This window comes from Phallusia mammillata, chromosome 1 (assembly GCF_965637545.1).
Source record: "Phallusia mammillata chromosome 1, kaPhaMamm4.hap1.1, whole genome shotgun sequence".
Classification (NCBI taxonomy): Eukaryota; Metazoa; Chordata; class Ascidiacea; order Phlebobranchia; family Ascidiidae; genus Phallusia; species Phallusia mammillata.
In genome coordinates this window covers 22,814,739-22,837,845 of record NC_137252.1, presented here as the reverse complement: position 1 = coordinate 22,837,845, position 23,107 = coordinate 22,814,739, and the positions used below count along the sequence as shown (strand labels likewise).

The 23,107-nt window shown below is 35.0% G+C and overlaps 7 protein-coding genes and 2 non-coding genes across 9 annotated transcripts; all 9 read right to left on the bottom strand.

Moving 5' to 3' along the window:
- Nucleotides 1–1,253: 1,253 nt before the first annotated feature.
- Nucleotides 1,254–9,259, bottom strand: LOC145221102 (RNA cytosine-C(5)-methyltransferase NSUN2-like). Its single transcript, XM_080088001.1, has 19 exons — nucleotides 9,144–9,259; nucleotides 9,017–9,088; nucleotides 8,760–8,813; nucleotides 8,356–8,450; nucleotides 7,912–8,016; nucleotides 7,580–7,685; nucleotides 7,317–7,388; nucleotides 6,974–7,058; nucleotides 6,658–6,794; nucleotides 6,342–6,475; nucleotides 5,915–6,078; nucleotides 5,546–5,708; nucleotides 5,149–5,268; nucleotides 4,788–4,886; nucleotides 4,131–4,266; nucleotides 3,488–3,571; nucleotides 3,095–3,233; nucleotides 1,986–2,025; nucleotides 1,254–1,633 (listed from the first exon to the last, which is right to left on the bottom strand). The coding sequence occupies exons 2-19, from the start codon at nucleotides 9,065–9,067 to the stop codon at nucleotides 1,327–1,329; spliced, it is 2,091 nt and encodes a 696-aa protein (XP_079944127.1). The 5' UTR covers nucleotides 9,068–9,088; nucleotides 9,144–9,259; the 3' UTR covers nucleotides 1,254–1,326.
- On the bottom strand, nucleotides 9,252–11,699 carry LOC145221118 (di-N-acetylchitobiase-like). Its single transcript, XM_080088003.1, has one exon. The coding sequence runs from the start codon at nucleotides 11,648–11,650 to the stop codon at nucleotides 10,553–10,555; it is 1,098 nt and encodes a 365-aa protein (XP_079944129.1). The 5' UTR covers nucleotides 11,651–11,699; the 3' UTR covers nucleotides 9,252–10,552.
- Nucleotides 11,700–11,702: 3 nt separating this feature from the next.
- LOC145221134 (di-N-acetylchitobiase-like) lies at nucleotides 11,703–13,348 on the bottom strand. Its single transcript, XM_080088004.1, has one exon. It carries the CDS (start codon nucleotides 13,332–13,334, stop codon nucleotides 12,246–12,248), a length of 1,089 nt encoding a protein of 362 aa, XP_079944130.1. The 5' UTR covers nucleotides 13,335–13,348; the 3' UTR covers nucleotides 11,703–12,245.
- A 4-nt stretch (nucleotides 13,349–13,352) lies between these two features.
- LOC145221150 (di-N-acetylchitobiase-like) lies at nucleotides 13,353–15,171 on the bottom strand. Its single transcript, XM_080088005.1, has one exon. The coding sequence runs from the start codon at nucleotides 15,113–15,115 to the stop codon at nucleotides 14,027–14,029; it is 1,089 nt and encodes a 362-aa protein (XP_079944131.1). The 5' UTR covers nucleotides 15,116–15,171; the 3' UTR covers nucleotides 13,353–14,026.
- A 2-nt stretch (nucleotides 15,172–15,173) lies between these two features.
- LOC145209189 (di-N-acetylchitobiase-like) lies at nucleotides 15,174–16,570 on the bottom strand. Its single transcript, XM_080079458.1, has 3 exons — nucleotides 16,058–16,570; nucleotides 15,852–15,999; nucleotides 15,174–15,739 (listed from the first exon to the last, which is right to left on the bottom strand). Exons 1-3 carry the CDS (start codon nucleotides 16,563–16,565, stop codon nucleotides 15,490–15,492), a joined length of 906 nt encoding a protein of 301 aa, XP_079935584.1. The 5' UTR covers nucleotides 16,566–16,570; the 3' UTR covers nucleotides 15,174–15,489.
- A 12-nt stretch (nucleotides 16,571–16,582) lies between these two features.
- Nucleotides 16,583–17,716, bottom strand: LOC145221182 (uncharacterized protein C14orf119-like). Its single transcript, XM_080088007.1, has 2 exons — nucleotides 17,485–17,716; nucleotides 16,583–17,196 (listed from the first exon to the last, which is right to left on the bottom strand). Exons 1-2 carry the CDS (start codon nucleotides 17,614–17,616, stop codon nucleotides 16,987–16,989), a joined length of 342 nt encoding a protein of 113 aa, XP_079944133.1. The 5' UTR covers nucleotides 17,617–17,716; the 3' UTR covers nucleotides 16,583–16,986.
- Nucleotides 17,717–18,135: 419 nt separating this feature from the next.
- On the bottom strand, nucleotides 18,136–20,249 carry LOC145221166 (zinc transporter ZIP11-like). The gene has a single exon (XM_080088006.1). The coding sequence runs from the start codon at nucleotides 20,194–20,196 to the stop codon at nucleotides 19,234–19,236; it is 963 nt and encodes a 320-aa protein (XP_079944132.1). The 5' UTR covers nucleotides 20,197–20,249; the 3' UTR covers nucleotides 18,136–19,233.
- A 2,347-nt stretch (nucleotides 20,250–22,596) lies between these two features.
- Nucleotides 22,597–22,670, bottom strand: Trnas-gga (transfer RNA serine (anticodon GGA)). Its single transcript has one exon. It is a non-coding gene; the product is annotated as a tRNA-Ser (tRNA).
- Nucleotides 22,671–22,951: 281 nt separating this feature from the next.
- Trnas-gga (transfer RNA serine (anticodon GGA)) lies at nucleotides 22,952–23,025 on the bottom strand. Its single transcript has one exon. It is a non-coding gene; the product is annotated as a tRNA-Ser (tRNA).
- Nucleotides 23,026–23,107: the final 82 nt, after the last annotated feature.

Below are 23,107 nucleotides of genomic sequence, written 5' to 3'. Positions count from 1 at the left end.
AAAAATTCGTTCATCCAAAAAGTCATCGAAAAATTCGGCAAAGACCCACGTCGACTTAACTTTTTATTCAAGAACTGATTAACTAAACTGGTGGCTGATTGTTCTTTTCTGTATGGTTCAATGTTACGAACAGCTTCATTGAATTCACGAAATACGAGATGATTTTATCTGAAACTATGAGTTATCCTTCTTCAGATTTATGTGAGATAAAGCCAGTGTCCGCACTAGTAATGTGGTTCTGAGAGTACAGGAGCTCAAGTTGTCGAATTTTGCGATTACGGGTAGCTCGTAGGTATCTTCGTAAATTAATAGAGGAAGTGGGATACTCCCGAAGAAGGGTGATGATCACAATCGGAGAGCTTGACCAGCCAGTCATCACTCGTATAACCTTCACCCCTCCCCCTTTTCAGAAAATTGCCTACTTTGCATGTTCTCGCATTTTTATTTTTCATCCAACAATTTTCCAGGGGGGGTCAGCTGACCCCATTTGCCCCTATGTGCGGACGCCCTTGGGGATGTGCCAAAACTGCAAATGTTCTGTTTGGTCGAGCACCGAGCATCTCACTTTAATGCTCGGTGCTCGGCCGAGCACGCTCGGTGCATTATGACGTCACAAAAAATCCCCTTTCTACGTTTTAGCTCTACAAGATCTCTTACGTCACCGGCGGTGTTTTATTAAGCCGTACATGCCCATAAAGTAGGCCTACGCGTTTTTCTACTATCTAATACATTTGAAAAATCATTCGTTTTTGTTCATAGACACCCTTTAGAACACAAGTTACGTATGTTAGCAGGGCATGAATTTGCAAATTTAACGCTCGGGTCAGTTTGTGCAACTGCTCGGCCGAGCACCGAGCATTAAAAACAGCGATGCTCGGTACCGAGTACTCGGGGTCTGGCTCGGCTCGGCGCATCCCTATTACGTACTATAGTTTAACTGCGACGTTTGTCTGTCCAACTGCGCCTTGTGTGAATCATCCGCTAAAGAAACTTTGCTGTAGAGGTGTTTGTTATTAGTCAACATTCAGTACTTATCTTCAAGCAATGGTTTATGAACGCGTGCGTTTTCTAACACCAAGGAGCAATTGTAAATTGTGGGATTCATTTTTCTTCAGTTTCATCTACACGTTTGTGGGATCAATGCAAACCTCCCATGGTTGGATATATATGAGTGAAAAAAGTTGACTCACCTGTTTGGAGGTGACGCGTTTGGTACAACACTAACGTGGGCAAAGTGTTGATAAAAAAACGAGGAATGGCAGTACATTTTATTTCCGAAACAGAAGCCAAAAAGTAAAAAAGCACCACCGATTTGTCATTAAAAACCTAAACAGTCGCGTCATTTTCCAAAACAACTTTTTCTTCCACAACGTCAGGGTTGTTCACAACATCCTCTGAAGCATTGGACATTTCGCTTTTTTCTTCTGTCTCTTCTTTACCGACCCCGTTATTTCCCTGAGCATTCGCCTCTGCTCTGGAACGGCGACTACTTTTATTCGGGAGCAAATACTCCGGGACGGGTTGTCCAACCATATGCAGAAAATGCATGCGCTCGTTCCTGCACATGTAGAGTCTGGCTGACCGGCCACCTTTCCACCCACACATTAGCAGATCGCATTCTACATCAGCCTCCCTGTGGAATAAATTTGATCAAACATCAACATTTGTCTTTAAACATAGCTATACAAATGTTTTTTTGCCATAAGCTTTGTATAAAACATAAATATTGAAATTGAACTAATAGGTTACCTACTTTGTTAACGCAATCAAATTAGACATAGCGTCATCCCAAAAAACAATCTGCGCTTTAATAGAAATAATTTGGCACATTTTATCAATTGCCAAACGGTTGAAAGCAAATGTTTCTTTACGGCACAATACGTTCCCTTATCCAACACCTATTTGACTGCTTCAAGCGTTAAATTTTTTGGTGTTTTACTGTCCAATTGATAACATTCTTAATTAAAACTATTTTGCCAACTTACGGGTTGGGTGGAACGTATTTAAACATCAAACTTCCAGGATCTGAAAAAAAATGTTGAAAGATTAACACAGCAACCAAGACCTCACCCAAAAGTGTGTTGTAAAATTTTGGTAGCTAGTAGGAACTTAGTTATACAATAATGTTTGTGAGCAAAGATTTTCTGCGTTTAACATTGGAAACCTTTACCAACTAAACGGACCTAAACATTTGAAAAATTACCACTATGTACAAGCTAACAAATCATCGTGGCATATTAGCTTTCATTTCAATCAGAGCCGTTTTCTTTCAGAATTGTGAAGTTTATCCGCTGACTCTCAGCACATGTTAATTTTCAAGAAAAATATACAGTCCTCCCATAATAGTAGGGTCTTCCATGTTACGATAAATATAGTGTTAGAACCCACTCAATGCATACTGCAGTGGCAAACGCAGAGTTTGAAGCAGAAATATTTGCAACCCCGGTTTAAAACTGTTTGTTTGTTTTATTTTTATCCTTGGTAGTTAGAAAACGCCTAAATGAGTTCACATAGGTCGGCCGTCAGAGCTGCTTGTTTTATCACAAGTCCGTATTTGGGTTAGGTAGTCGCCGACTTTAAATGCCCAGGCCGAGACAGGAATAGAACCCACAACCTTGTAAACACAGTGCGTTGTGCTAAACACTCGGGACATGTTTGTCACATTTTTTTGATCTATGATAGTAAGCATAGGCTTGATAGAATTAGAAGCTTTTAAAGTCCCTATCATTAAAGTTCAAGGAATTCATTGGACACAAGAGGTAAAAACTATTAATTGGTTGTTTTTAGCACAAGGAAGTGCGGGCTACTGAGCGGAAAGGGATCAATGCAAGATATAGCAAAAAATAAGTAAACAGTATTTTCATATTATTTGTTACTAATAGAAAATACCTCCTTTAGACATTTTTGCGGTTTTAGTCTCAAAGCGTGTCAAATTTTGCCAGAGTGTCGCCATTTTGCTTTTGATGACTATTTATTGTGTGCAAAATAATTTAATTAAAAAAAAAAACGCAATGAAACGAATATATCCCTTTGGGTCAACATATACTTGGTTATTATGTAATAAAAGATTGGGAATGTTATCATTATCACCAACCTAGGTTTAGAAGTTTTTTCTGCAAAACTTCAGTCAATTGTTCAAATTTCGGTTGTTCTTCAGATAAAAGTGCAATCGCATCTTCAATTGTGATCTTAACAAGTCTTTCACTCATGAATTGTTCCATACTTTCACTTCCCTGATGAAAATATTTTATCATTGTTTTTAAACACACATGCTATCGGGTCATAAGTATTCTTGAATTCAGAGTTGAATTGGTAGAAAAATAATGAAATAATAAATCAATTTACAGCCTGTTACAATTAAAGCAAGAAACACTACTTAAATTTTTTAAAATGCAGCTCAAATGTTAAAGCAAGAGATACTGATGGATCATAAGATATATTTTTTTATATTTAAAACATATTTTTGTTGTATTTTTAATACACTTACATCATGTACTAATCTAAAAGCACACTTTACACCAGCCTGTGTGTTGTCAGCTCGACTTAAGACTCTCACGCCAGTGTTGATAACCTGCCAGACAAAAAAAAGTTTTAAGAAGGTAAAAAAATCAATCTGCAACACAATTTAAAGCAAATCCGAATTATGTTGTGCAGCATGCAGCTTGCTATGCAAACATTCTGTAGCCAGCACAACACGGGAAGGAACAATATGTGGTAAAAGTCAATCCAGGATAAATTACAAATGTTCTGAGATTTGGAACAAACACGAATTATTTAGCAGGTCTCCTCACACTGTGGTTAATAATTGTTGATCACTTTTTGCATCATTTGTGTTTAGCTGTTGGGCAATCAATAGTAACCTGATATGTTAAACTTCTTATTCAGCCTTATATTTCCAATTCATTTGGCACGTAACACAAAATCTAAAAATATGGGATAAAACTGTTGAGCCCAGCCGCATGATGATGACAGCAGTAAACGTGATTTAATACACCAACCTTGCCTTGGATTTTTTTGCTGTAAACATTTTTTCCAAATTTTTAGGACAGTAAATAGTGATCTGGGGTAATTTTCTGCGACACAACTTACTTACATGTTAGCATGAAAAGTTCAACAGCCAATGTTTGTACCTTTAATGATTCTTCATTATTGACCACAATATTTCGAACCAGCTCAGATACGAAGTAGATATGACGCTTTTTTCCTGTTTTGGTTCGACACATCAGTTGCTGATGTGGAAAGTTGTCACTTAGTCCATAAAATGATCTGCACAACGCATAGTTATTATTTTAAAACATCAAAGCTGTAAACCAGGGGTGGGCAACCTTTGTTACTGTAGGGCCAATTATCAGTGTCAAAATTGGATCGGGGGCCGCACATGTGCATCACACAAAGTGATTTTGCTTTGTTTCTTACCAAATATGCTTAACTACAAGTATAATTCGTATTTGATTCTAGCCACATTTTGCCAGATCGCAGAAAACCAGCATCAGGTGCATTAATCAGCTCAAAAATATGTAATATTTGGACTTGTTTGCCAGTACTTTCAAAATCCATGCGTATCTGCGGGCCGCACAAGCTTTAATGAAGGGCCGCATGTGGCCCGCGGGTTGCCCACCCTGCTGTAAACTGATGATCAAATCCTGTGGAATAGTAGTGTTCATGTGTCTGAATGTTCCGGGGACCATTTTATTGCATACAACTTACCTAAAATGTTGAATGACTAAAATTGACATTGACAGGTAGAAACCTGGCTAAAACAGCCTATTTGAACCAAACAAACTTACTTTACTTCATCAATAATGCCTTGCTCTTCATCACCAAAAAATACAAAGGGATCTTCTTTGAATCCAGGAACCCATTTTCTCTTCTTTTTTGGAGGTTGTCTGGAGCAAATATGAAAATAATAGATTCTTGTTTATTGCCCGTTTATGTTTTCTGTTTGAAAAATCTGTGTTTTTCCATTGATTTAGATCTCACAATAGGTTTTAAAATAATTTTACACAATAAGCTGATTTCTGTAAAGGCATATATCTGGAAGGGTGTAGAACTACACATAAACTTTCTACATATACACTGTAACAAAACAATGAAATACAAAAAACAGTGTAAAAAGCACTAAATGACAAACATGAAATATCAAATTACTTTGGTGATCCATTAAGTTCCTCTTCGGATATTACTTTTTGCCACGGAAGATTTGAAACTTTACGCAAAACAGCTACGAAAAACCCACCAGTGTCTTGTTGGTGCGGCAGCAATCTTAAACTATAGTCAAAGAGAAACAATGCTTTTTAATTATGTGAATTATTAAACTGTTTTTTTGGCTGAGATTTTGTAATTTTGGTGTTAAGTACAAATAATTTTGATTTTGACCTTTAACCTGTCAAAAAAATTACATTTCATTTGTTGCAATTTTAATAAATTTGGAAGGATTCTTTTACTTTTATCTGCCACAAGCATTGCTTTACATCTTTAGCTCAGGAATACTTAATGGAACCATTGTAAACTACAAACAGGGACAAAATCAATTGTTTAAACCTACCATCTTTCAAGATGCATATTTCTGACCTCATCCTTATCTTCAGGAGGAAACATGGTTTTTACAATATTTTTAACTGTGTCAGGAAGGTCTTCGTATTTCTCATACCAGTTTTGCATTTTGTCCATCACTCGCCATGATGTGGTACCTGGACTCCACTTCAGCCCTAAAAAATAAAGACAAATATTCTAAAGTCTGATCCAAGGCAAGTTTTATCATTATATTTTGCACATCCATATATAAACAGGCAAGGACAGCGTAAAAACACTAAACATATCAGTACTTTTGATAAAACCGTATTTACCACATTTATTCAATTTTTTAATAGATGGTATCAATAACATAACAACTCAAAAGAAGGAACAGTCTTACCAGGCAGTTCAACCTTTAGGAGCTCAACTGCAGCTCCACATTTGTGCATGGCAGCTGCAACAACAGCCTCATCCTCAATAGGATTTAGTGAACATGTTGAATAAACCAACTGACCACCATTTGTCAACAGTTCAAGACCACGGATCAAGATTTTAAGTTGAATTCTGAAAAAAAGTTTTTAGTCCATACATTTTCTGGTGGTTTGTTTTCTATTTTCAACCTAAATAAAGTTTAAAAAAAAAAACTTTTTTTTTTTTTTTTTAATTGTGGTTCAACAATAACAGGCTACTATGCAAGATATATATTGTTATACATTGTAAAATCAATTTACTTGTATTTATCAAGATCTGTGACTTTTGTTAGACCCTAATTGGGTGTGTATTATTTGTAAAAGGAATAAATTCAGACTATCCCTGTAGCTACATACCCATGCAAATAAATCGAATTTGCAATGTTCCATTTCACCCAAACATCTGTGTTTTTACGCAGAGTTCCATCTCCAGAACAAGGAACATCACATAAAACTCGATCATACTGTAAAGCTCGCTCCTTGCCATCTGACTTAAAACATATTGATCATGGCAAAACAACAAACAAAATATAGTTTTGTGATAAAAACATGTTAAAACATTGTTAAAATCATATCCCCCTAATTTTTTTTAATAATACCACTTGTATATTTTTCTGCTTTACCAGTGATTAGATTGAAGATCACTTTTCAGATATCATACTGATCCACTTACATTTTTCAAATAAATATCTGGAAAGGTTGCTGCATCATGATTAACAATGATGGATGATGGAGAATTAAGTCGATTAATTTGATGAACGAGCATGTAGCATCTCTTGTTATCTTTGTCATTAGCAACACAAATGCCTCCTTCAGGAAAAGAATACATTCAAAACATGAGATTATTAGTTAGTTCTAGAAAATGGTAAATAGTATATGTAGGACAATGCATCAAATCAGACCGGCGCAAGTTTAAACAAACTGTACAGTGCTTGGTTACAACAGAAGATTTAGTTTTTCCAAGTCATTGCATTTTGTGTTAATTTAACCTGGAATAGGTGTGCTGTCATCTTGATGAAGCAACTCAACAATTTGTGCAGTTTTTGACCCAGGTGCAGCACACATGTCCAATACCTGTGAAATACAATGCCAGTATAGCAATAGATTATATCTATGGTATTGGTATATATATATATATCATGACAGGTCTTGTAGGTTGCCTATTGTCATCATTATGGTTCAACGGTCCGATTCAATATCCTGTGCCCAGTGTGTTTTTGTCAATGCTAGATCATCTCTGTTTTTGTATTTGCGTTATGTTAACTGTGTCAAACAGGTACACTGTTTCAATTCTACTGGATACAAATCACAGATGATTTTTGCTTTGCAAACCTTATGATGTGGTTTAACATCTAAAAGAAGTGGTGGAATCATGCTCACTGCTTCTTGTCTACTAATGTGACCCTGAATAAAAAAACATATGATAAAATGGTTAATATGTCACCACATGAAAAGTAACCAGTCAATTTAAACAAAAAACACAACATTTCTTTTCAAAAAACATAGTTTAAAAAAGGAATCTGACAAAAGTATAACCTGTATAGTGCCATGCAATAAAAATGTACATATAATTTCCAACAATTATGTAAACCTACACTTTCTGTTTCAGCGATGAGAAAGGCATGAAACTTTTGAAGTTGAGGATTCTTTCTAATTTGCGTTCGATTTAAATCAGTTTGCCAGGCCAGTTGAGCAGGATACCTACCAAATATATATGTAAAACATGTTAAAAAATATGTTTGCAAGCCTAAACCAAAACTCAGCATTAAGCCAAAATCAACAAATTGCAACCTAATTAAAAATCTTATAATTCGATCATTTTATCCAGAGATGCCATTATCGTTATTTACTATTCCCAGATTTTAACAAACTCTCAGATTTAAACTTTCTGTAAGTTAACAAATTTTAAATGCAAAATAAAACCAACCATGGCAAAGCAACAGGAGTTTTAACAAGTTCATCTTGGATTGTCAATGCAGTCATTTCTTCAAAATGAGTGTTTTTCATGTTTTTTAGCAACTGTTTAGCATGTCTGGAAAACAAATGGTATTTGAATTGTATATTTTTGAAACGTTCAAGATTATAAATACTTGTGTATAATAATTCCTTATTAAAGAAATTAAAATGTAGAATAATAATTTCAGCATATTTAACCAATATTAATGTAATAGTATCACAAAACTTTTTAAAACTGAAAATGAAAGCTAAATTGCTTAACAATTTATTTGTATTTGTTTCTGCTTGCACTGCAAAGACTGTACATGGATCAAGTGAACCAACACAACAACATGATTCTAATGCGGATATGCTGGGTAAACAATTTCACTTCCTATGCAGCATAGACTTAAATATGACACAACGAAAAACCCACTTTTTGTAGCCAGTGATTCGAAACACAGCAGGCAATGGTTGCTGCATAGACTCAATAAACAGATCCAATTCCGCAACATCAAAGCATGCTTGTTCCTGTGTTTGAAAAAATTATACTTAATCATCAATTCAAACATTTGCCCCCTACAAGGTCAGAAATATATAAAACATTAATGTTTAGTTAAACTTGTATTGTTTTTCATAAAAAAAAACAGATTATGAGTTTATTCTTAAACTAACATAAATATTCAGCAGCATTGCTTTAACCTTGTAAAAACGTATTGAGGGTCACAAATTTACACTTTATTAAAAGGGCTACAGACAGACAAAACTTTGCCATTCTTTTGTTTACCAAAACAAAATACTGAACTTCTGATAGGGTTTAAAAACCTACTGGGTACCAACCTTGTAGTAGTTTTTATAGTTTTCATTTTCCCTTACAATGTCTTTATAGTGGCCCTGGGTAAGACAAATGCAAATGGTTCAAAAACTAACAAACATACAAATAATCAAAAAAAAAAAAAAATTTGATAGCACCTGGTTCAATAAATCCAGACATAACAGAATATCAGACCTATTGCGCAACTTTTAATCAGACCAAAAAGTAATGACAATTTAAATACGTTATTAACTATAGTCAATGATGATTGATTATTTTGTACCCTTTCAGCTCTTTCCCCCTTCTTCTGAAATTTTTTGCGATGCCTTCCCATTGTCAGACTCCGCGAACAAGGCTGCAATCATAACGCATTATTATGTGAGTAAATTGGAAAGTGTATGATAACTTACCTTGAATGAAATTTGGCTAACTGCCAAAAGAAAACTAAAAATAGTTCGAGCAATCCTGTCAACAGCTAATTGTTTTATTTTTCAGTTTTTTATCTTGATTGCTTAAACCTAATCAAAAACACATTGTTGAAAAATCACAGTAGGTTATATTGTAATGTAAAAAATTATGCAATGGGCAAGCTTATGTAACATGTAGAATGAAAACAAAAACAAGTTGTTTGCAAAATTAGGAGTTTTTAATTTTCCCCTATGTTTAAGCTACATGAGCAACAACTTGGATAGAGTAAATCGAAGTATATTGAGATTTACCTAATTATCAGGCTAAAAATAGTAGAAGTGCATTGTTCTGCCCACCACCCAAAAACAAAAAACACACACAAAAAACTGGTCCTTTGGCTAAATTACAAAAAAATATCATTAGAAGATACATTTTATTTTTTTGGATTATGTTATTATGGAGTATGCATTTTTTAAGTTTATAAAATGGAATTTTATCATACAGTCAGAAATTTGAACAGAAAAGACAAATCTGAAACAATGATTTGGTACAAAAATGCTAATATTTGAGGTACCTGTCAATTACATTGCATAAATTTAAAATGTAACATGTAGTGAAAACAATATATAGCAAGGTCATTTAACAGCATACAGTTCTGTTTCTGTTCTTTATTTATAATATGACATCAAATATTTGAAACCAATTTCCTCTTATTAAACATGTTTTAGAAAGTTAACTGCACAAAATTGAAACACAGAAAGGATGAAACAAAATACAATTTAAGCCACACCGAAACATTTGACACAGTATTAGGTTAGAGCAAACTGATCAATTTATGCAGTTTTGAAACGGGTACAAAAGTGATTCGAAACCATTCTGTATGTTGCACTTGAAATTAGATTAATGGCTATTTTGCTTCGTTTTTTATTGCACTTAGATACTTACCAATATATGCACAGTGCCCTAGTATTAGATAGAATTGCACAGTCCCTTACACATATATTTCTTAATTTTAATTTATCCATGTCAAGTCTGGGATATTGTAAATTTGTTACACTGGGGCAAATGTTTCCTGTATATTTCATGATAATTACACAGTCCCAAATTAAGATACAAAATTTGTTTGAGAACAATCCCAATTGCAAAACCTCTTGTATTATGTTCATTGGGGATCTGCAATGAGTTTACCGGATGAAGAAAGATACGATAAATAGGAAAGGTACGAACAGTGGATCTCAGAAATATTTTATACATAAAGAAAACATTTCTTGAGCTTTTTCCTGGTCCTAAAACGTGTCATCTGCATAGTGACAAGAATTATGGTTTTGATATTATACTGCATGAAAAATTTGATAAGCATTACTATAACAATTGTAAATCTTACATTCTTAGTATATGAGAGAATAATTATTTAAATGAACTTTTCCACATATGAGGTAATCAAGTCCCACATAGATTTAGTTTGTTGTACGATTCCAGGGTCTGTTGAAGTATAATTTAAACTATCAGCAGTCCACATACCTAAACCTCTTAGCCCAAGGTTTTTGGCTAATTCATATTTCACAGTCAAGCTTTCCTGGTTGTCAAATCGCAGCTGATGGTAAACATCACCTTCTTTAATTGTGAAAAAAGGAGAAGCCGCTTTTGAGTCCCATTTCATGCCACCAATGTTCTTCTCAAACAATACCATGATGTCTTTAAAATTTCTTTGTGTATTAGGCATCCCAGCTATGACACATAAATTGTCACCAGTTCGGTTGAAAAACCATTTGCATGAATAGTCATATCCGTACCAAGGAACAGCCATCACTAGTAGATTTGGGTCTATTGACAAGTTTTTGATATATAGATCATAAGACTCTTTAAGTAGAGGAATGGGACTGTTAGCACTTGCAATCAGAATGTCTATGGTAGCATCATAATCCATTACAATCATGTAGTCGGTACACTTTGCCAATGAAACGTAGTCATAACAATATCCATCAAGACAGCCAACAAGATATGGAGAGTATGGTATATCAAATGTTACTAAACACAAAGGGTTTATTGCTTTTAGTGCAATATTAGACTCATTTGTTAGTTTAGTAATACTTTCCTTAACATCAATAGTGAATGCTGCCCCCTCAATGTCAATGTTAATACCATCTAAGCTGTAATTTTGAACCAAATTTATCCAACTTTTGGTAATTTGTTGCCGAAACGTTATGTTTGAAAGCTTCACAAAGTCATCAACAGCAACACCGACCAGTCTAGTTACCCGCACATCCTTGGAGTGTGCAAAGCAGTACATTTCTTGGCAGTCTGCATTACTTAAGTCACACAATGCAACAACATTTGTTATATCTGTCCAATTCCAGTTTTTCCATCCAGGAGCACCACCAAAAGCAACCAACTCTTTTTTGTACTGTTTAGCAACTGGTTTACACAAGTCTGGTGTTGAACAAGGGCATGGTTGAATAGCTAAAGCAATTCCAGGAAGAAGAACAATCAGTAATGCATACAGTGACATTTTTTGCAAAGATACCTACAAAAGCTGAAAAGAATCGTAAGTTTGGTTGAAATGTAAGAAAAAAACTGCTTAAAAAATTAGAAGATCAGAGCTTTTCACACAATTGTAATGTCATGTGACAAACCGAGTCAAATTGAAAGAAAACAAAGTAAAAAAAAACACTATGACATTTACTGTTTTTTTTTCCAGATGAGCTTTGGTTTTTGAGATATTTAGCATGTATAGAAAACTCCTGTTAGTCACATATCCACTTTTGTTGCAATAAAGCACAATAAATAGTGGTTTCAAAATGCCTTAATGCATTTTGCACAGCTTTGTCAAAACTGCAGAACAAACTCTTTTTCACAGTGCAAATACCTTGAGCGCCTATACATTAAATTTCATTTAGCACCTTAACCATAAACAAACACAATGCATTCAACATTTGCTATAAATTGCAGGTGTAGCTAGTCTATGAAAATATATAATACTCAATTTTGAATACAAACCATAACCACTGCATAAAGAAACAGCAATGTTAAACAAATGATTGGAATCAAAACAAATTAAAGGAAAAATATGAACATATCCTGGAAATAAACACAGTAAGCAAAAGTTACAGCAGTAAATCATAAGCAGTTATAGCACTCCACATATTGTGTGTTTGCTCCATGATGTGTGGATCAGTAGATGTGTAATCAAGTTTATCAGCAGTCCACATTCCCAAACCTCTAATTCCAAGCTGAACAGCAAGCTTGTACTTGAGACTTAAACTGTAAACATTGTCAAACCATATCTGGTGATAAACACCATCCTGTTTTATGGTAAAAAAGGGTGATTGGGCATGTTCATTCCATTTCACACCACCAATACTTTGTGACACCAACCCCATAATGTTCATAAAGCTTTGATGTACAAAACTTTGAACAACGCATAAATAATCACCAGTGCTATTGAAAAAATGAATACAAGTAAAGTCGTAGCCATACCATGGCACAGCCATTACTAAGTGGTTAGGGTTAATTGATAAGTTTTTAATGTAGTGTTTAAAACCAATTTCTACCAAAGGGTAAGGACTGTTGGCACTGGCAACAGCACCTCCAGCAATCATATCATAGTCCATTAAAATCATATAGTCAGTATATTTAGCCAATGAAACATAATCGAAACAGAAGTTGTCTACACACCTTAGGGCATATGGATTGTATGGGATATCCCATGTCAATATATAAGATGAATTTAATTGTTTTAAGGCCTGATAAGTTTCATTTGTAAGGTCTGTAATACCTTGTCTCACATCACGGGCATGTGTTGAACCTTCAATGTCAATGTTAAGGCCATCTAGATAATAGCTTTCCACCCATGCCAACCATTTTTTGGTGATTTGATGTCGATATGTGGCATTTGTGAGTTTAACAAAATCGCCTTGACCAACGCTGACAAGCTTAGTTACTCTGACATCTCTGGAATGAGCATAACAATACAGATCTGTGCAGTCTGCTGTTGTAAAGTCACACAAAGCAACAAGGTTTGTGATTCCAGTCCAGTTCCAGCTTTTCCAATCCTGGGCACTACCAAACGTTACAAGTTCTTTCCTGTATTGCTTTGAAACAGGATTGCAAAGATCTGGATTTGAGCAGGGACAATTTCCCAAGACAAAAGGTAAGACTTGAATGAAAAACAGAAACCAAAAATTTAATGACATGTTTACATAAAGTATTACCTAGAAAAATAGAAACAAACATGTATGCCATGAACTCCAGGGCGTAGATGACTGGACTATGGAAACTGTTACATTTTCATGGAACTTTTTGTAAGTATTTGTAAGTAGAGGCCTAAAAATATGACAACTGTTGTATGAAACAATGGACATAGATATCTGCTGTACCATACAACACAGTGTCAAATGTAATTACCCAAACTTAGAAAATGGCATTAAGCTCCAAACAAAGAAAATCTGAGTGAAATCAAGATTCCTTCAGGAAAATACATGGTTGGCAGGCAAATAAAACAAAAAAAATTTAAAAGAAGTAGTGTTCATGTTGACAACAAGCCATATAGGTTATAACTGTTACAAGTGATCTGTACTTCAAGGAACAAATGTTAGGCAATGGTTTGGGATTCACAATCTCCATGCAGCTAAACAGATTTTGTGAAACCAGATTTGGAAACAACCATTTTTTTATGACACAGTATCTTAATACATATTAAATACCTGAGGTTATGGCTAGGAATGTAAAAAAAACACTCATATGGTGTAACACTTAACATTTTCAAACAACTAGCAGGACAAAAAAACAATAGACATCAACAAAGTAATAGAAAGTTAGACATTAGTAAACTTAACAAACAATAACAATGGAAAGGTAAAACAAGCTTTAGATAATACAAAAAAAATCATAACTGAAAATAGCATGCAGTTATCATTTTCCACATATTTTTGGTTTGTTTTAAAATTTGTGGATCAGTGGAATTATAGTCCAAAAAATCTGCTCTCCACATACCCAATCCCCTTAACTTAAGCATTACAGCAAGTTTGTACTTATTCGTTAAACTTTTAACGTTATCAAACCACACTTGGTGCAAGATATCCCACTGCTTTACAGTAAAATATGGTGATTCTGCTTTTTTGTCCCATTTAATGCCTTCAATGCTTTTTGGTACCAAACCCATAATGTCGCTAAAAATCATTTGTCTCTTACTTTGAAATATGCATAAATTATCATCAGTGCTGTTGTAAAAATATTCACAAGTAAAGTCGTAACCATACCATGGAACTGCCATTACTAATTTATTTGGATTAATTAGTAATCTTTCTATATAGTTAGAATAGCCAATACTTAATAAGTAATATGGGCTATTAGCACTGGCAATGACACCTCCAGTTAGCAAATCATAATCCATAAGGATCATGTAGTCGGTGCATTTTGCAAGGGAAACATAGTCAAAACATTGATTGCCGGCACACCAAGGTTGTATTGGGTTGTATGGAATGTCCCATGTAACTGTATAGAGTGGATTAAGTTCTTTCAGAGCTAGGTATGTTTCATTTGTAAGATCAGTAATGCCTTGCTTCACTTTTTCAGAATATACATTTCCTTCAATGTCAATGTTAAGGCCATCTAAAAAATAACTTTTAACCGATTGCAGCCATTGAGATATGATTTGCTGGCGAAAAATGGAATCAGTAAGTTTAGCAAAGTCATTTTTTGCAACATTTACCAGTTTTGTCACTCTGACATCTCTGGAATGAGCATAACAATAAAGATCTTTGCAGTCTGCTGTTCTAAAGTCACACAATGCAACAAGGTTTGTGATTCCAGTCCAGTTCCAGCTTTTCCAACCTGGTGAACCACTAAAAGTTACAAGTTCTTTCCTGTATTGTTTTGAGACAGGTTTGCAAAGATCAGGATTTTGGCATGGGCAATTTCCGAAAGCTATAGGCATCACATAATAAAAACAACAACATATGTTTGCAAACTTCATGTCCGTGCATTAATAAATCTGAAACAAAACAATAAAAAAATTATAAATTACTAAACACCTGTACTTCAAAAATAAATAAGAACAAAATCAACTGAAGATACAACATTTGTGCAAAAGTGCAAAAACATGAGGTCGTACACTCCATGCATAGTTTAATATAGCACAGTGTTTTATTGCATATAGCAGATCATACAAATATTTAGGATATAAGGTAATAAACTGACACATAAGGCAAGAAGTACAATAAATTGTTACATAATTGCAAGTCATCACAGAATTTTAAAGTGCAAGTAGTAAAGCACATACAAAAGTATAGTCAAATGATTAACAAAAAAATCACATAAAGTACTGTTTTTAAGTAAGCTACTTTTAAATCACAACATAAACTTGTAAGCGGTTATTGCATTCCACATGTCATCAGTTTGCTTCATAATGTGTGGATCAGTCGTAGTGTAGTTTAAGTTATTGGCCTTCCACATACCCAAACCATGCATGCCAGACTCAACAGCAAACTTGTATTTGATAGTTAAACTCTTAACATTATCAAACCATAACTGGTGAAATGTGTCATTTAATTTCAAATGAAAACATGGCGATTGAGCTGTTTTGTCCCCCAATACTTTCCTTCACCAGACCCATCATATCCTTGTAGGTTCCTTACACTTTGCTATGCACGAAGCACAAATTTTCTCCAGTGATATTGTCAAAATGTTTGCAAGTGAAATCATATCCATACCATGGAGTGGCCATTGCTAAGTGATTGGGGTTAAGAGAAAAATTCTTAATGTAGTGTTGAAAACCAGACGCAACTTGAGAGTAAGGACTGTTTGCTCTTGCTACAGGTAAATTGACATGAATGTCATACTCTATTAAGACCATAAAATCTGTGCATTTTTTCAACAAACTAAACTCAAAGCAGTAGTTGTCAATGCACTTGGAATCAAAAGGGCTGTATGGAATATCCCATGTAACTGTACAAAGAGTTCAATGCTTTTAGGGCAACAAATGCTTCATTTGTTAGTTTGGTAATGCCTTGTCTAATCTTGTTTGTATTGATTTGCCCTTCGATGTTAATGTTGATGCCATCCAAAGAGTAATTTTTTACCATTGCTAACCAATTTTCGGTTACTTGTTGGCGATATGAGACATTGGTAAGTTTTTCATAGTCTTCTGGCATAACACTGACCAAATTAGCCACACGGATATGTCTTGAGTGAGCGTAGCAGTATAGACTTTGACAATTTGCTTCATTTAGATCACAGCGAGCTACAATATATGTGATCCCAGTCCAGTTCCAGCTTTTCCATTCAGACTGGCCTCCAAAAACAACAAGTTCTTTCTGATATTGCTTTGAAACAGGCTTGCAAAGATCAGGGTTGGAGCATGGACAATTTCCAAGTGCAGTAGATATTACACAATTGAATAAAATCAGTCCTAATATTAAATGCATAGTTGGTGTTTTGCAGACTTAAAAAAACAAGATTTTGTTATTTAAACACATGATTTAAGTTTATTTACAACTGCATGTGCATGTTAAAATTATATTAAGCAAAAACATTATTGAGCGAAAAAGCATTGAAAAGCAAAAACTTTTTAAAATGCAAATATTTGTATAGATTTAGGTAAATTTCACATGTAATTGATCCAATACATTGCAATAAAAAAATTTGGCACAAACAAATATAAAAACCAACATGGCAATCACCATAATGTGTGTTTTAGAGGAAAATAATCTAGGAGAATCAGCCCACCACACATGAGATGCTAGTAAATGTTTCAACTTTAGATGTAATAGTTTAAAGACCAATAAAGGTGTTTTGATAAAAATAAATCAACCTAGGCTTTAGTGAATCACTGCATATGTTTTTGTGTCATTGCATGTTTGCACATTGATGAACACTGTTGTCAAACTGACTAATAAAAACAGGATCAAATGATCTTAGTTTTTCAACAAAATAATTTCTTGCAGGTATAGACCATTCTTCAAACCATTGTCCGAATAGCCGCAGCTGACATTCAAAAATGTTTGGAGGTCGATCACGGACATTCATATCACTTATTGCATCTAACAGAAAATCAACCTAAAAAAATTAATAATGTAAGATTAAAAACAGTTTTCTTTTTTTTTAATTGTCAACAACCAAATATTTTTTAACTGTTACTTGTTAGAGGTGGTATAACCATTTCCCCTTTAGTTCAATCTTTCTGACATTTTTACATCAAATCAGCAACTACACAAAAGAATAAAGGGGTATTGAAAAACCTGAAAATGTTCAAGGAATCCCACTTACAAAACAAAGTTGGTCAAGTTCCTACACAAAAACTTAATGCAAAAAGATTTACTCTCACAAAGAATATTAAAAAACTACCTGACTTGGAAGAGCTTTTGCCAGCAAATCTTTCATAAACAATTCTCTTTGTCTTCCATTCCAGTGTTGAAACCAGTGAATAGTGCAGTTGATTTCACGCACAGTAGAAAATCCTATATTTTCTTCATCCATTGTTTTTGTCAATCAGCATTTTATTTTTCTTTGACAGTTCTTTTACTATGATGGAGTTTCTATATTTTTCTATTACATTATCTTATTTACAATTTCTAAATATAAAATACATTTGTTACACACAGTACAGAAGATGTAATAATCACACAAAAAACATGTTTGTAACAATAGTCATTACAGGAATACATAGTTGGATGGAAACAATAGGAACTTCTACTACAAAAAACACATTTAAAAAACTGGCAAATTGTTGTTTCTGAGTTTATTTTTGAGATTTTTTTTCTCATATCGCATTGGTGTTTTTTAATTTTCTAACAAACAAGTGCACTATACAACACTATGTTTATTGTTCATCTAAAACAAAGTAACATTTCTCAGGTTTTTAAACAAGAATGTACTGATTTCACATCAAGAGACTCAATTTTTATGAGTATTTTACCATTCCATTTACTATTAGGTCATTCAGTTTAGCATGCTTAAAGCAACTCTGATTAACTGAACCTAAAGAAATGTACCAGATCTTGAAACAAAAATTGACAAATTGCAGTTAAATTCCCATTTTAAATTGCTTCACACAGTTATACTGCAAAATCATGCTATGTATTGATATAATGAAACAACTCAAGGCACAAAAAGCATGATAGAAGCAGCTAACTTTATACCGTACTGCACAACTTGTGTGTTTTGACATTCATCACATGATAATGTTTATTTAGCTATCATGAATGCCAGGTGTACATTGCAATTACAGGTTTGCAGGTCAAAATATTGCACAGAGCTTCAACATTGTAAATCATTGACACCAATCACAAGAAAAACAAATGGACAAAGCGATTAAGAACAACAAAACTTTTGCTTAAATTGCTTTTTTGTTGTCGAAATTACAAAAACTTTGCTGGATTGAAAGATATAAAAACTTGTATTTGTCTCAAGCATAAGGCCACTGTAACTTTTAATTAATCCATGAGATGCACAAGTTTGCCACACAAAGGGTGAAGGCAATTTTGTAATTTGAATCATGTTGCATTATAGCACTTAGACCAGAAAATATTTGTATTGCACACAAAAGAAATATAATTGAAGATTTAAAACAAATTTTAATACTTTACAACAGTGGTTCCCAATCAGATGGATACATGAATGCAAAAAAAAAACTTGGTTTGTTGAGTTGCTGAATAGGGGGGATTGCATGTTGGGGGCGAACAGGCTTGATTAATTTATAAAGGGGTTTTGTTACTGAAAAAAGGTTGGGAACTACTGTTGTAAAAGTTTCATGTGAAAAATTAGATGTGCAATAAACAGTTGTACTTTGTAAGATCAAACTGGTAAGAATGGTGTAACATTAACAAAAACAATAAAATTATTGCTAGTGAAATTTGAAAATAAAAAAATTGAAATTTTCTTATCAAAATCAAATAACATCTGTGAAAATTATCAAACAACATCCGTCTAAATGTGTAAAGTTGAAGATCAATTTGTTTTTGATTTAGTCATTAGCACAGTATAATACGGAAAATACCACGAATTGTATAATTATACTAGTTGCTTTGCTCTACATGAGATGGTCGCAAAGTTAAATCAACCTATAGGTAAAGTTCATCATACAACCAATTAATATTAACCCAATCCAACATCCATAGTCATCATAACAATAAACCCTACAATAGACATCATAGATGCAAGTTTTCCATTTCCACACATTTGCGCCTCTGGTATGATGTCATCATTAACAACATAAATCATAGCTCCAGCAGCAAATGCAAGAGCATATGGCAATACTGGTTCAGCAACACCTACAGCTAATGCACCTAAAATACCAGCCATGGGTTCTACCATGCCACTGAGTTGGCCATACCAAAATGATTTCCACACACTGAGTCCAGATCCACGAAGAGGCAAGCTTACTGCAAGTCCTTCAGGAAAATTTTGCAACCCAATGCCGATCGCAAGGTTTCGAGCATTTTCAAATGTTGAAAGCTGAGATTTGCCAACTGCTGCAAAACCTACACCAACTGCTAATCCCTCTGGGATGTTGTGTATGGTAATTGCTATGATCAACAAAAAAATACGTTTCCATGATGGCGCTTTGTTCTTTTGTTTATTTTCTGCTGAAACTGGATTTCCAGCAGTAAACCCATTGGATTCTCGTTCTTTAACATGTCTGCGCTTTAATGAACCACCAGATTCTACCTCTATATCACTGGATGGTGATGCATCCTCCTCAACAGCTTTAGGATTTTCCCCTAATGCAGCCACCACATTGTTTGGAGTACCCAACTGCTGTAACATAATGTCTGCGAAGTAAACAAAACCAGCACCCAGGGCAAAACCAAGTCCAACAGGGATATAGGTGTGGTTACCATATGTACCGCTTGATTCAGCCATGTCAAATGCAGGGGCCAAAAGAGACCAGTAAGAAGCAGCTAGCATTACACCTGATGCAAATCCCAAGCTACCATCAAGAACTTTTCTATGTCCAGAGTGAAACACAAACACCAAAGCTGATCCTAATGCAGTTACACCCCAAGTAAAAAGAGTACCCAAGGCAGCTTGATAAACTGGCCCCAAACCCCTAATCATTGTTGTTGTTACTTTTTTGCAACCTTTGAAACAGAAAAATATTACACGTTAATGGTTACATTGAATTAAACTACAAATTCATCATTTCATTAAAAGGAAAAGCTTTCAAAATACAGTGAATTTTATTTGTATTTTGTATGTTTGGAACATTGCCACATACCTCAGGGGTTGGTAACCACCTGGCCACTATAACTATGTTCTAACAGTGTTGTATGTGTTCTAGCTTTGTAAGGATTGTCTTTTGTGAAAGTTTTATTTATTATTTTTGCTTTTATTTATTAAGAATTGTATTTTGTGTGAATTTTTTTGGGGTGACACTAAAACGCTGAATGGGTGGGACAGGCGGGAGATGGCGGGGCGTCGTGAAAACCGCTGAATATTGGGTTAAATTGCTGACGGTTAGTGCTATTAAGGTTGGGATAAGGTTTTTATAATAGAAAATCATTAAAAATAAGTCCCCCGGATACCTTCCGTGACCAAGGGAAACATTCAGCGGCCGAGGGAGACTTCCCGCCCAAGCATTTTAGCTGAATGTTAGGAAACAGCTGAATAAGTTTTAGGCAGGGACATTTTTTGATTCATATACTATTATGAAACCTATATCAACCCTAATAGCACTAACCGTCAGCAATTTACCCGATATATAGGTTTCCGCGACGTCCCGCCCATTCAGCGTTTTAGTGTCACCCTTTTTTCGCAATTTAGCCAAAATAAAGGAAAACAACAAGACAATTTGATGACAATACCCTTTGTGGCTTTATTGGCTCGCTCTCATAGTTAAATGGATTTCGTTTAAACCTTTGAAAAATTCGAATGACAAACTGTGGCATCAAATAGAGACGTCGGAAAAACACAAAGGTTATTATCAGATTAAAACTAACTTAAAGTTTAAAAAATGTAATTAGAAAGACTAACTTTACAAAAACTAAGTAGTTTCTAGTCTGATTTCTGATTATCTATCAGATTGGTAAATTTTCTGCACATCGTGACAGTTATAACCCTTATCGAAACTAAAAATAAATTAATCGATCAAAAATACGAGCTTGGTCAATTCTGTTTTGCAACTTACAAAACAATGTTGTAAAAGTGCCACATGGTCATTGTTGTGTTTTCTACTATTTTTACGCTGCTGTCATCCAATACAGTGTGGTCCAACTTTATTTTGTTGCGGGCCATTCAAAATCGTTAACTTACTACGCGGGCCAAGGTTTAAATTTTTGCAGGAAAAACTTTTTCTGGGTCAAACTCTAGGGTAACTATACACCTTTTTCATCTATAGATGAGTTTATTTTTATATTTTATAGTTATTTACCAAGTAGAAGCTGTCAAAAACATTCAGTTTCCACTCTAGCGCAAAAATGCCCCTGAACAGTTTATAGAAGCAGAGCCCTTTATTACATAACAATGCCTTGTCATGCGTCACAATAGGAGATTTTGCAGTTTTTAGTGTGTTTTAATCCTAACATTTTGAAAACATTGAATTATTGAAAACAAAACTTATAAGTTGTCATTAAAATGTTGGGACTTTCGCGGGCCAACAAAATTATCTCGCGGGCCTGCAGTTGGACCACGCTGATCCAATAAATTAATAAAACATTCAAGCGTATATGTACGAAACTGTTATAAAGACATACAAACTTAAACAAAAAGGCTTTAAGTCCGGTTATTACGTTTAAAATTTGGCCCTAAATTACATTCTGATATTTTCGACGCAATTCTACTTTCTTCAGGCGGATCAGTTTAAACCAGTGGTTCTTAATCGGTGGGAAGGTTTTTGGTGGGAAATTATGTAAGCTCGAAAAGAGCAAACTCGGGCTCGATGGTCGAATCCGGCTTTGAATTAACCGTTGAAAGATACTTTACTAAAAAATTTCTGCAACAACATGTAAGATTGATTTAACCAAGGGTTACAAGACATGTACAAATCCAAAGGCCGTTTGTTACATCACAGACAAGACTAAAACCATCAATCTTTGCTGTTGTGCCCGAATAAAAGCCTTTCCTTTGTTGATTGTGATGCAATGAATGACTAATGCAAGCAGAGCAGGCTCTTCAGTATTCCAAAAAGTTTAATCTCTCACAGAAGCACTATTTAAACTAAATAAGATTGCAGTATACCTTGCAGTATACAAAAATTATTTCATTTAAAGAATATTTTTTGTTAACGTAGGGCACAAAACATGATTATAAAAATAACAGAGGGGGAAATTCGAAGATGGTGATTGACTTAAGTGGGAAACTACACCAAAAAGGTTAAGAACCACTGGTTTAAACCATCCGGAGAGGCCAAAGAGCAATAGCACCCATCACAGTACGCCAGGCCCATTGAAGGCGCTATACCGAATCAGCCGGTCACCAAGCATTCACCACCATATGGCAAGGCGTAGGCCAGAAAAATCTAGCCTGCGGTGGGATTCGAACCCACGACAGGAGTCTTTCCGGGACTCGCGCTCTACCAACTGAGCTACACAGGCTCAGTGGAGAATCCGCCGAAAGTCGAATCACAAGCACCGTTGCCTGCCTCGTATGCTGCACATGTCAGCTTCGTAGTAGGGGATCGCCAGATTGACCAATATCAGTTAAGATGAACATAAATTCATAACTGGGATCAGCCCTGAAGCGTCTATGCAGACCAGCGATCACGGCACACTCATATGTAAATCACAGTACGCCAGGCCCATTGAAGGCGCTATACCGAATCAGCCGGTCACCAAGCATTCACCACCATATGGCAAGGCGTAGGCCAGAAAAATCTAGCCTGCGGTGGGATTCGAACCCACGACAGGAGTCTTTCCGGGACTCGCGCTCTACCAACTGAGCTACACAGGCTCAGTGGAGAATCCGCCGAAAGTCGAATCACAAGCACCGTTGCCTGCCTCGTATGCTGCACATGTCAGCTTCGTAGTAGGGG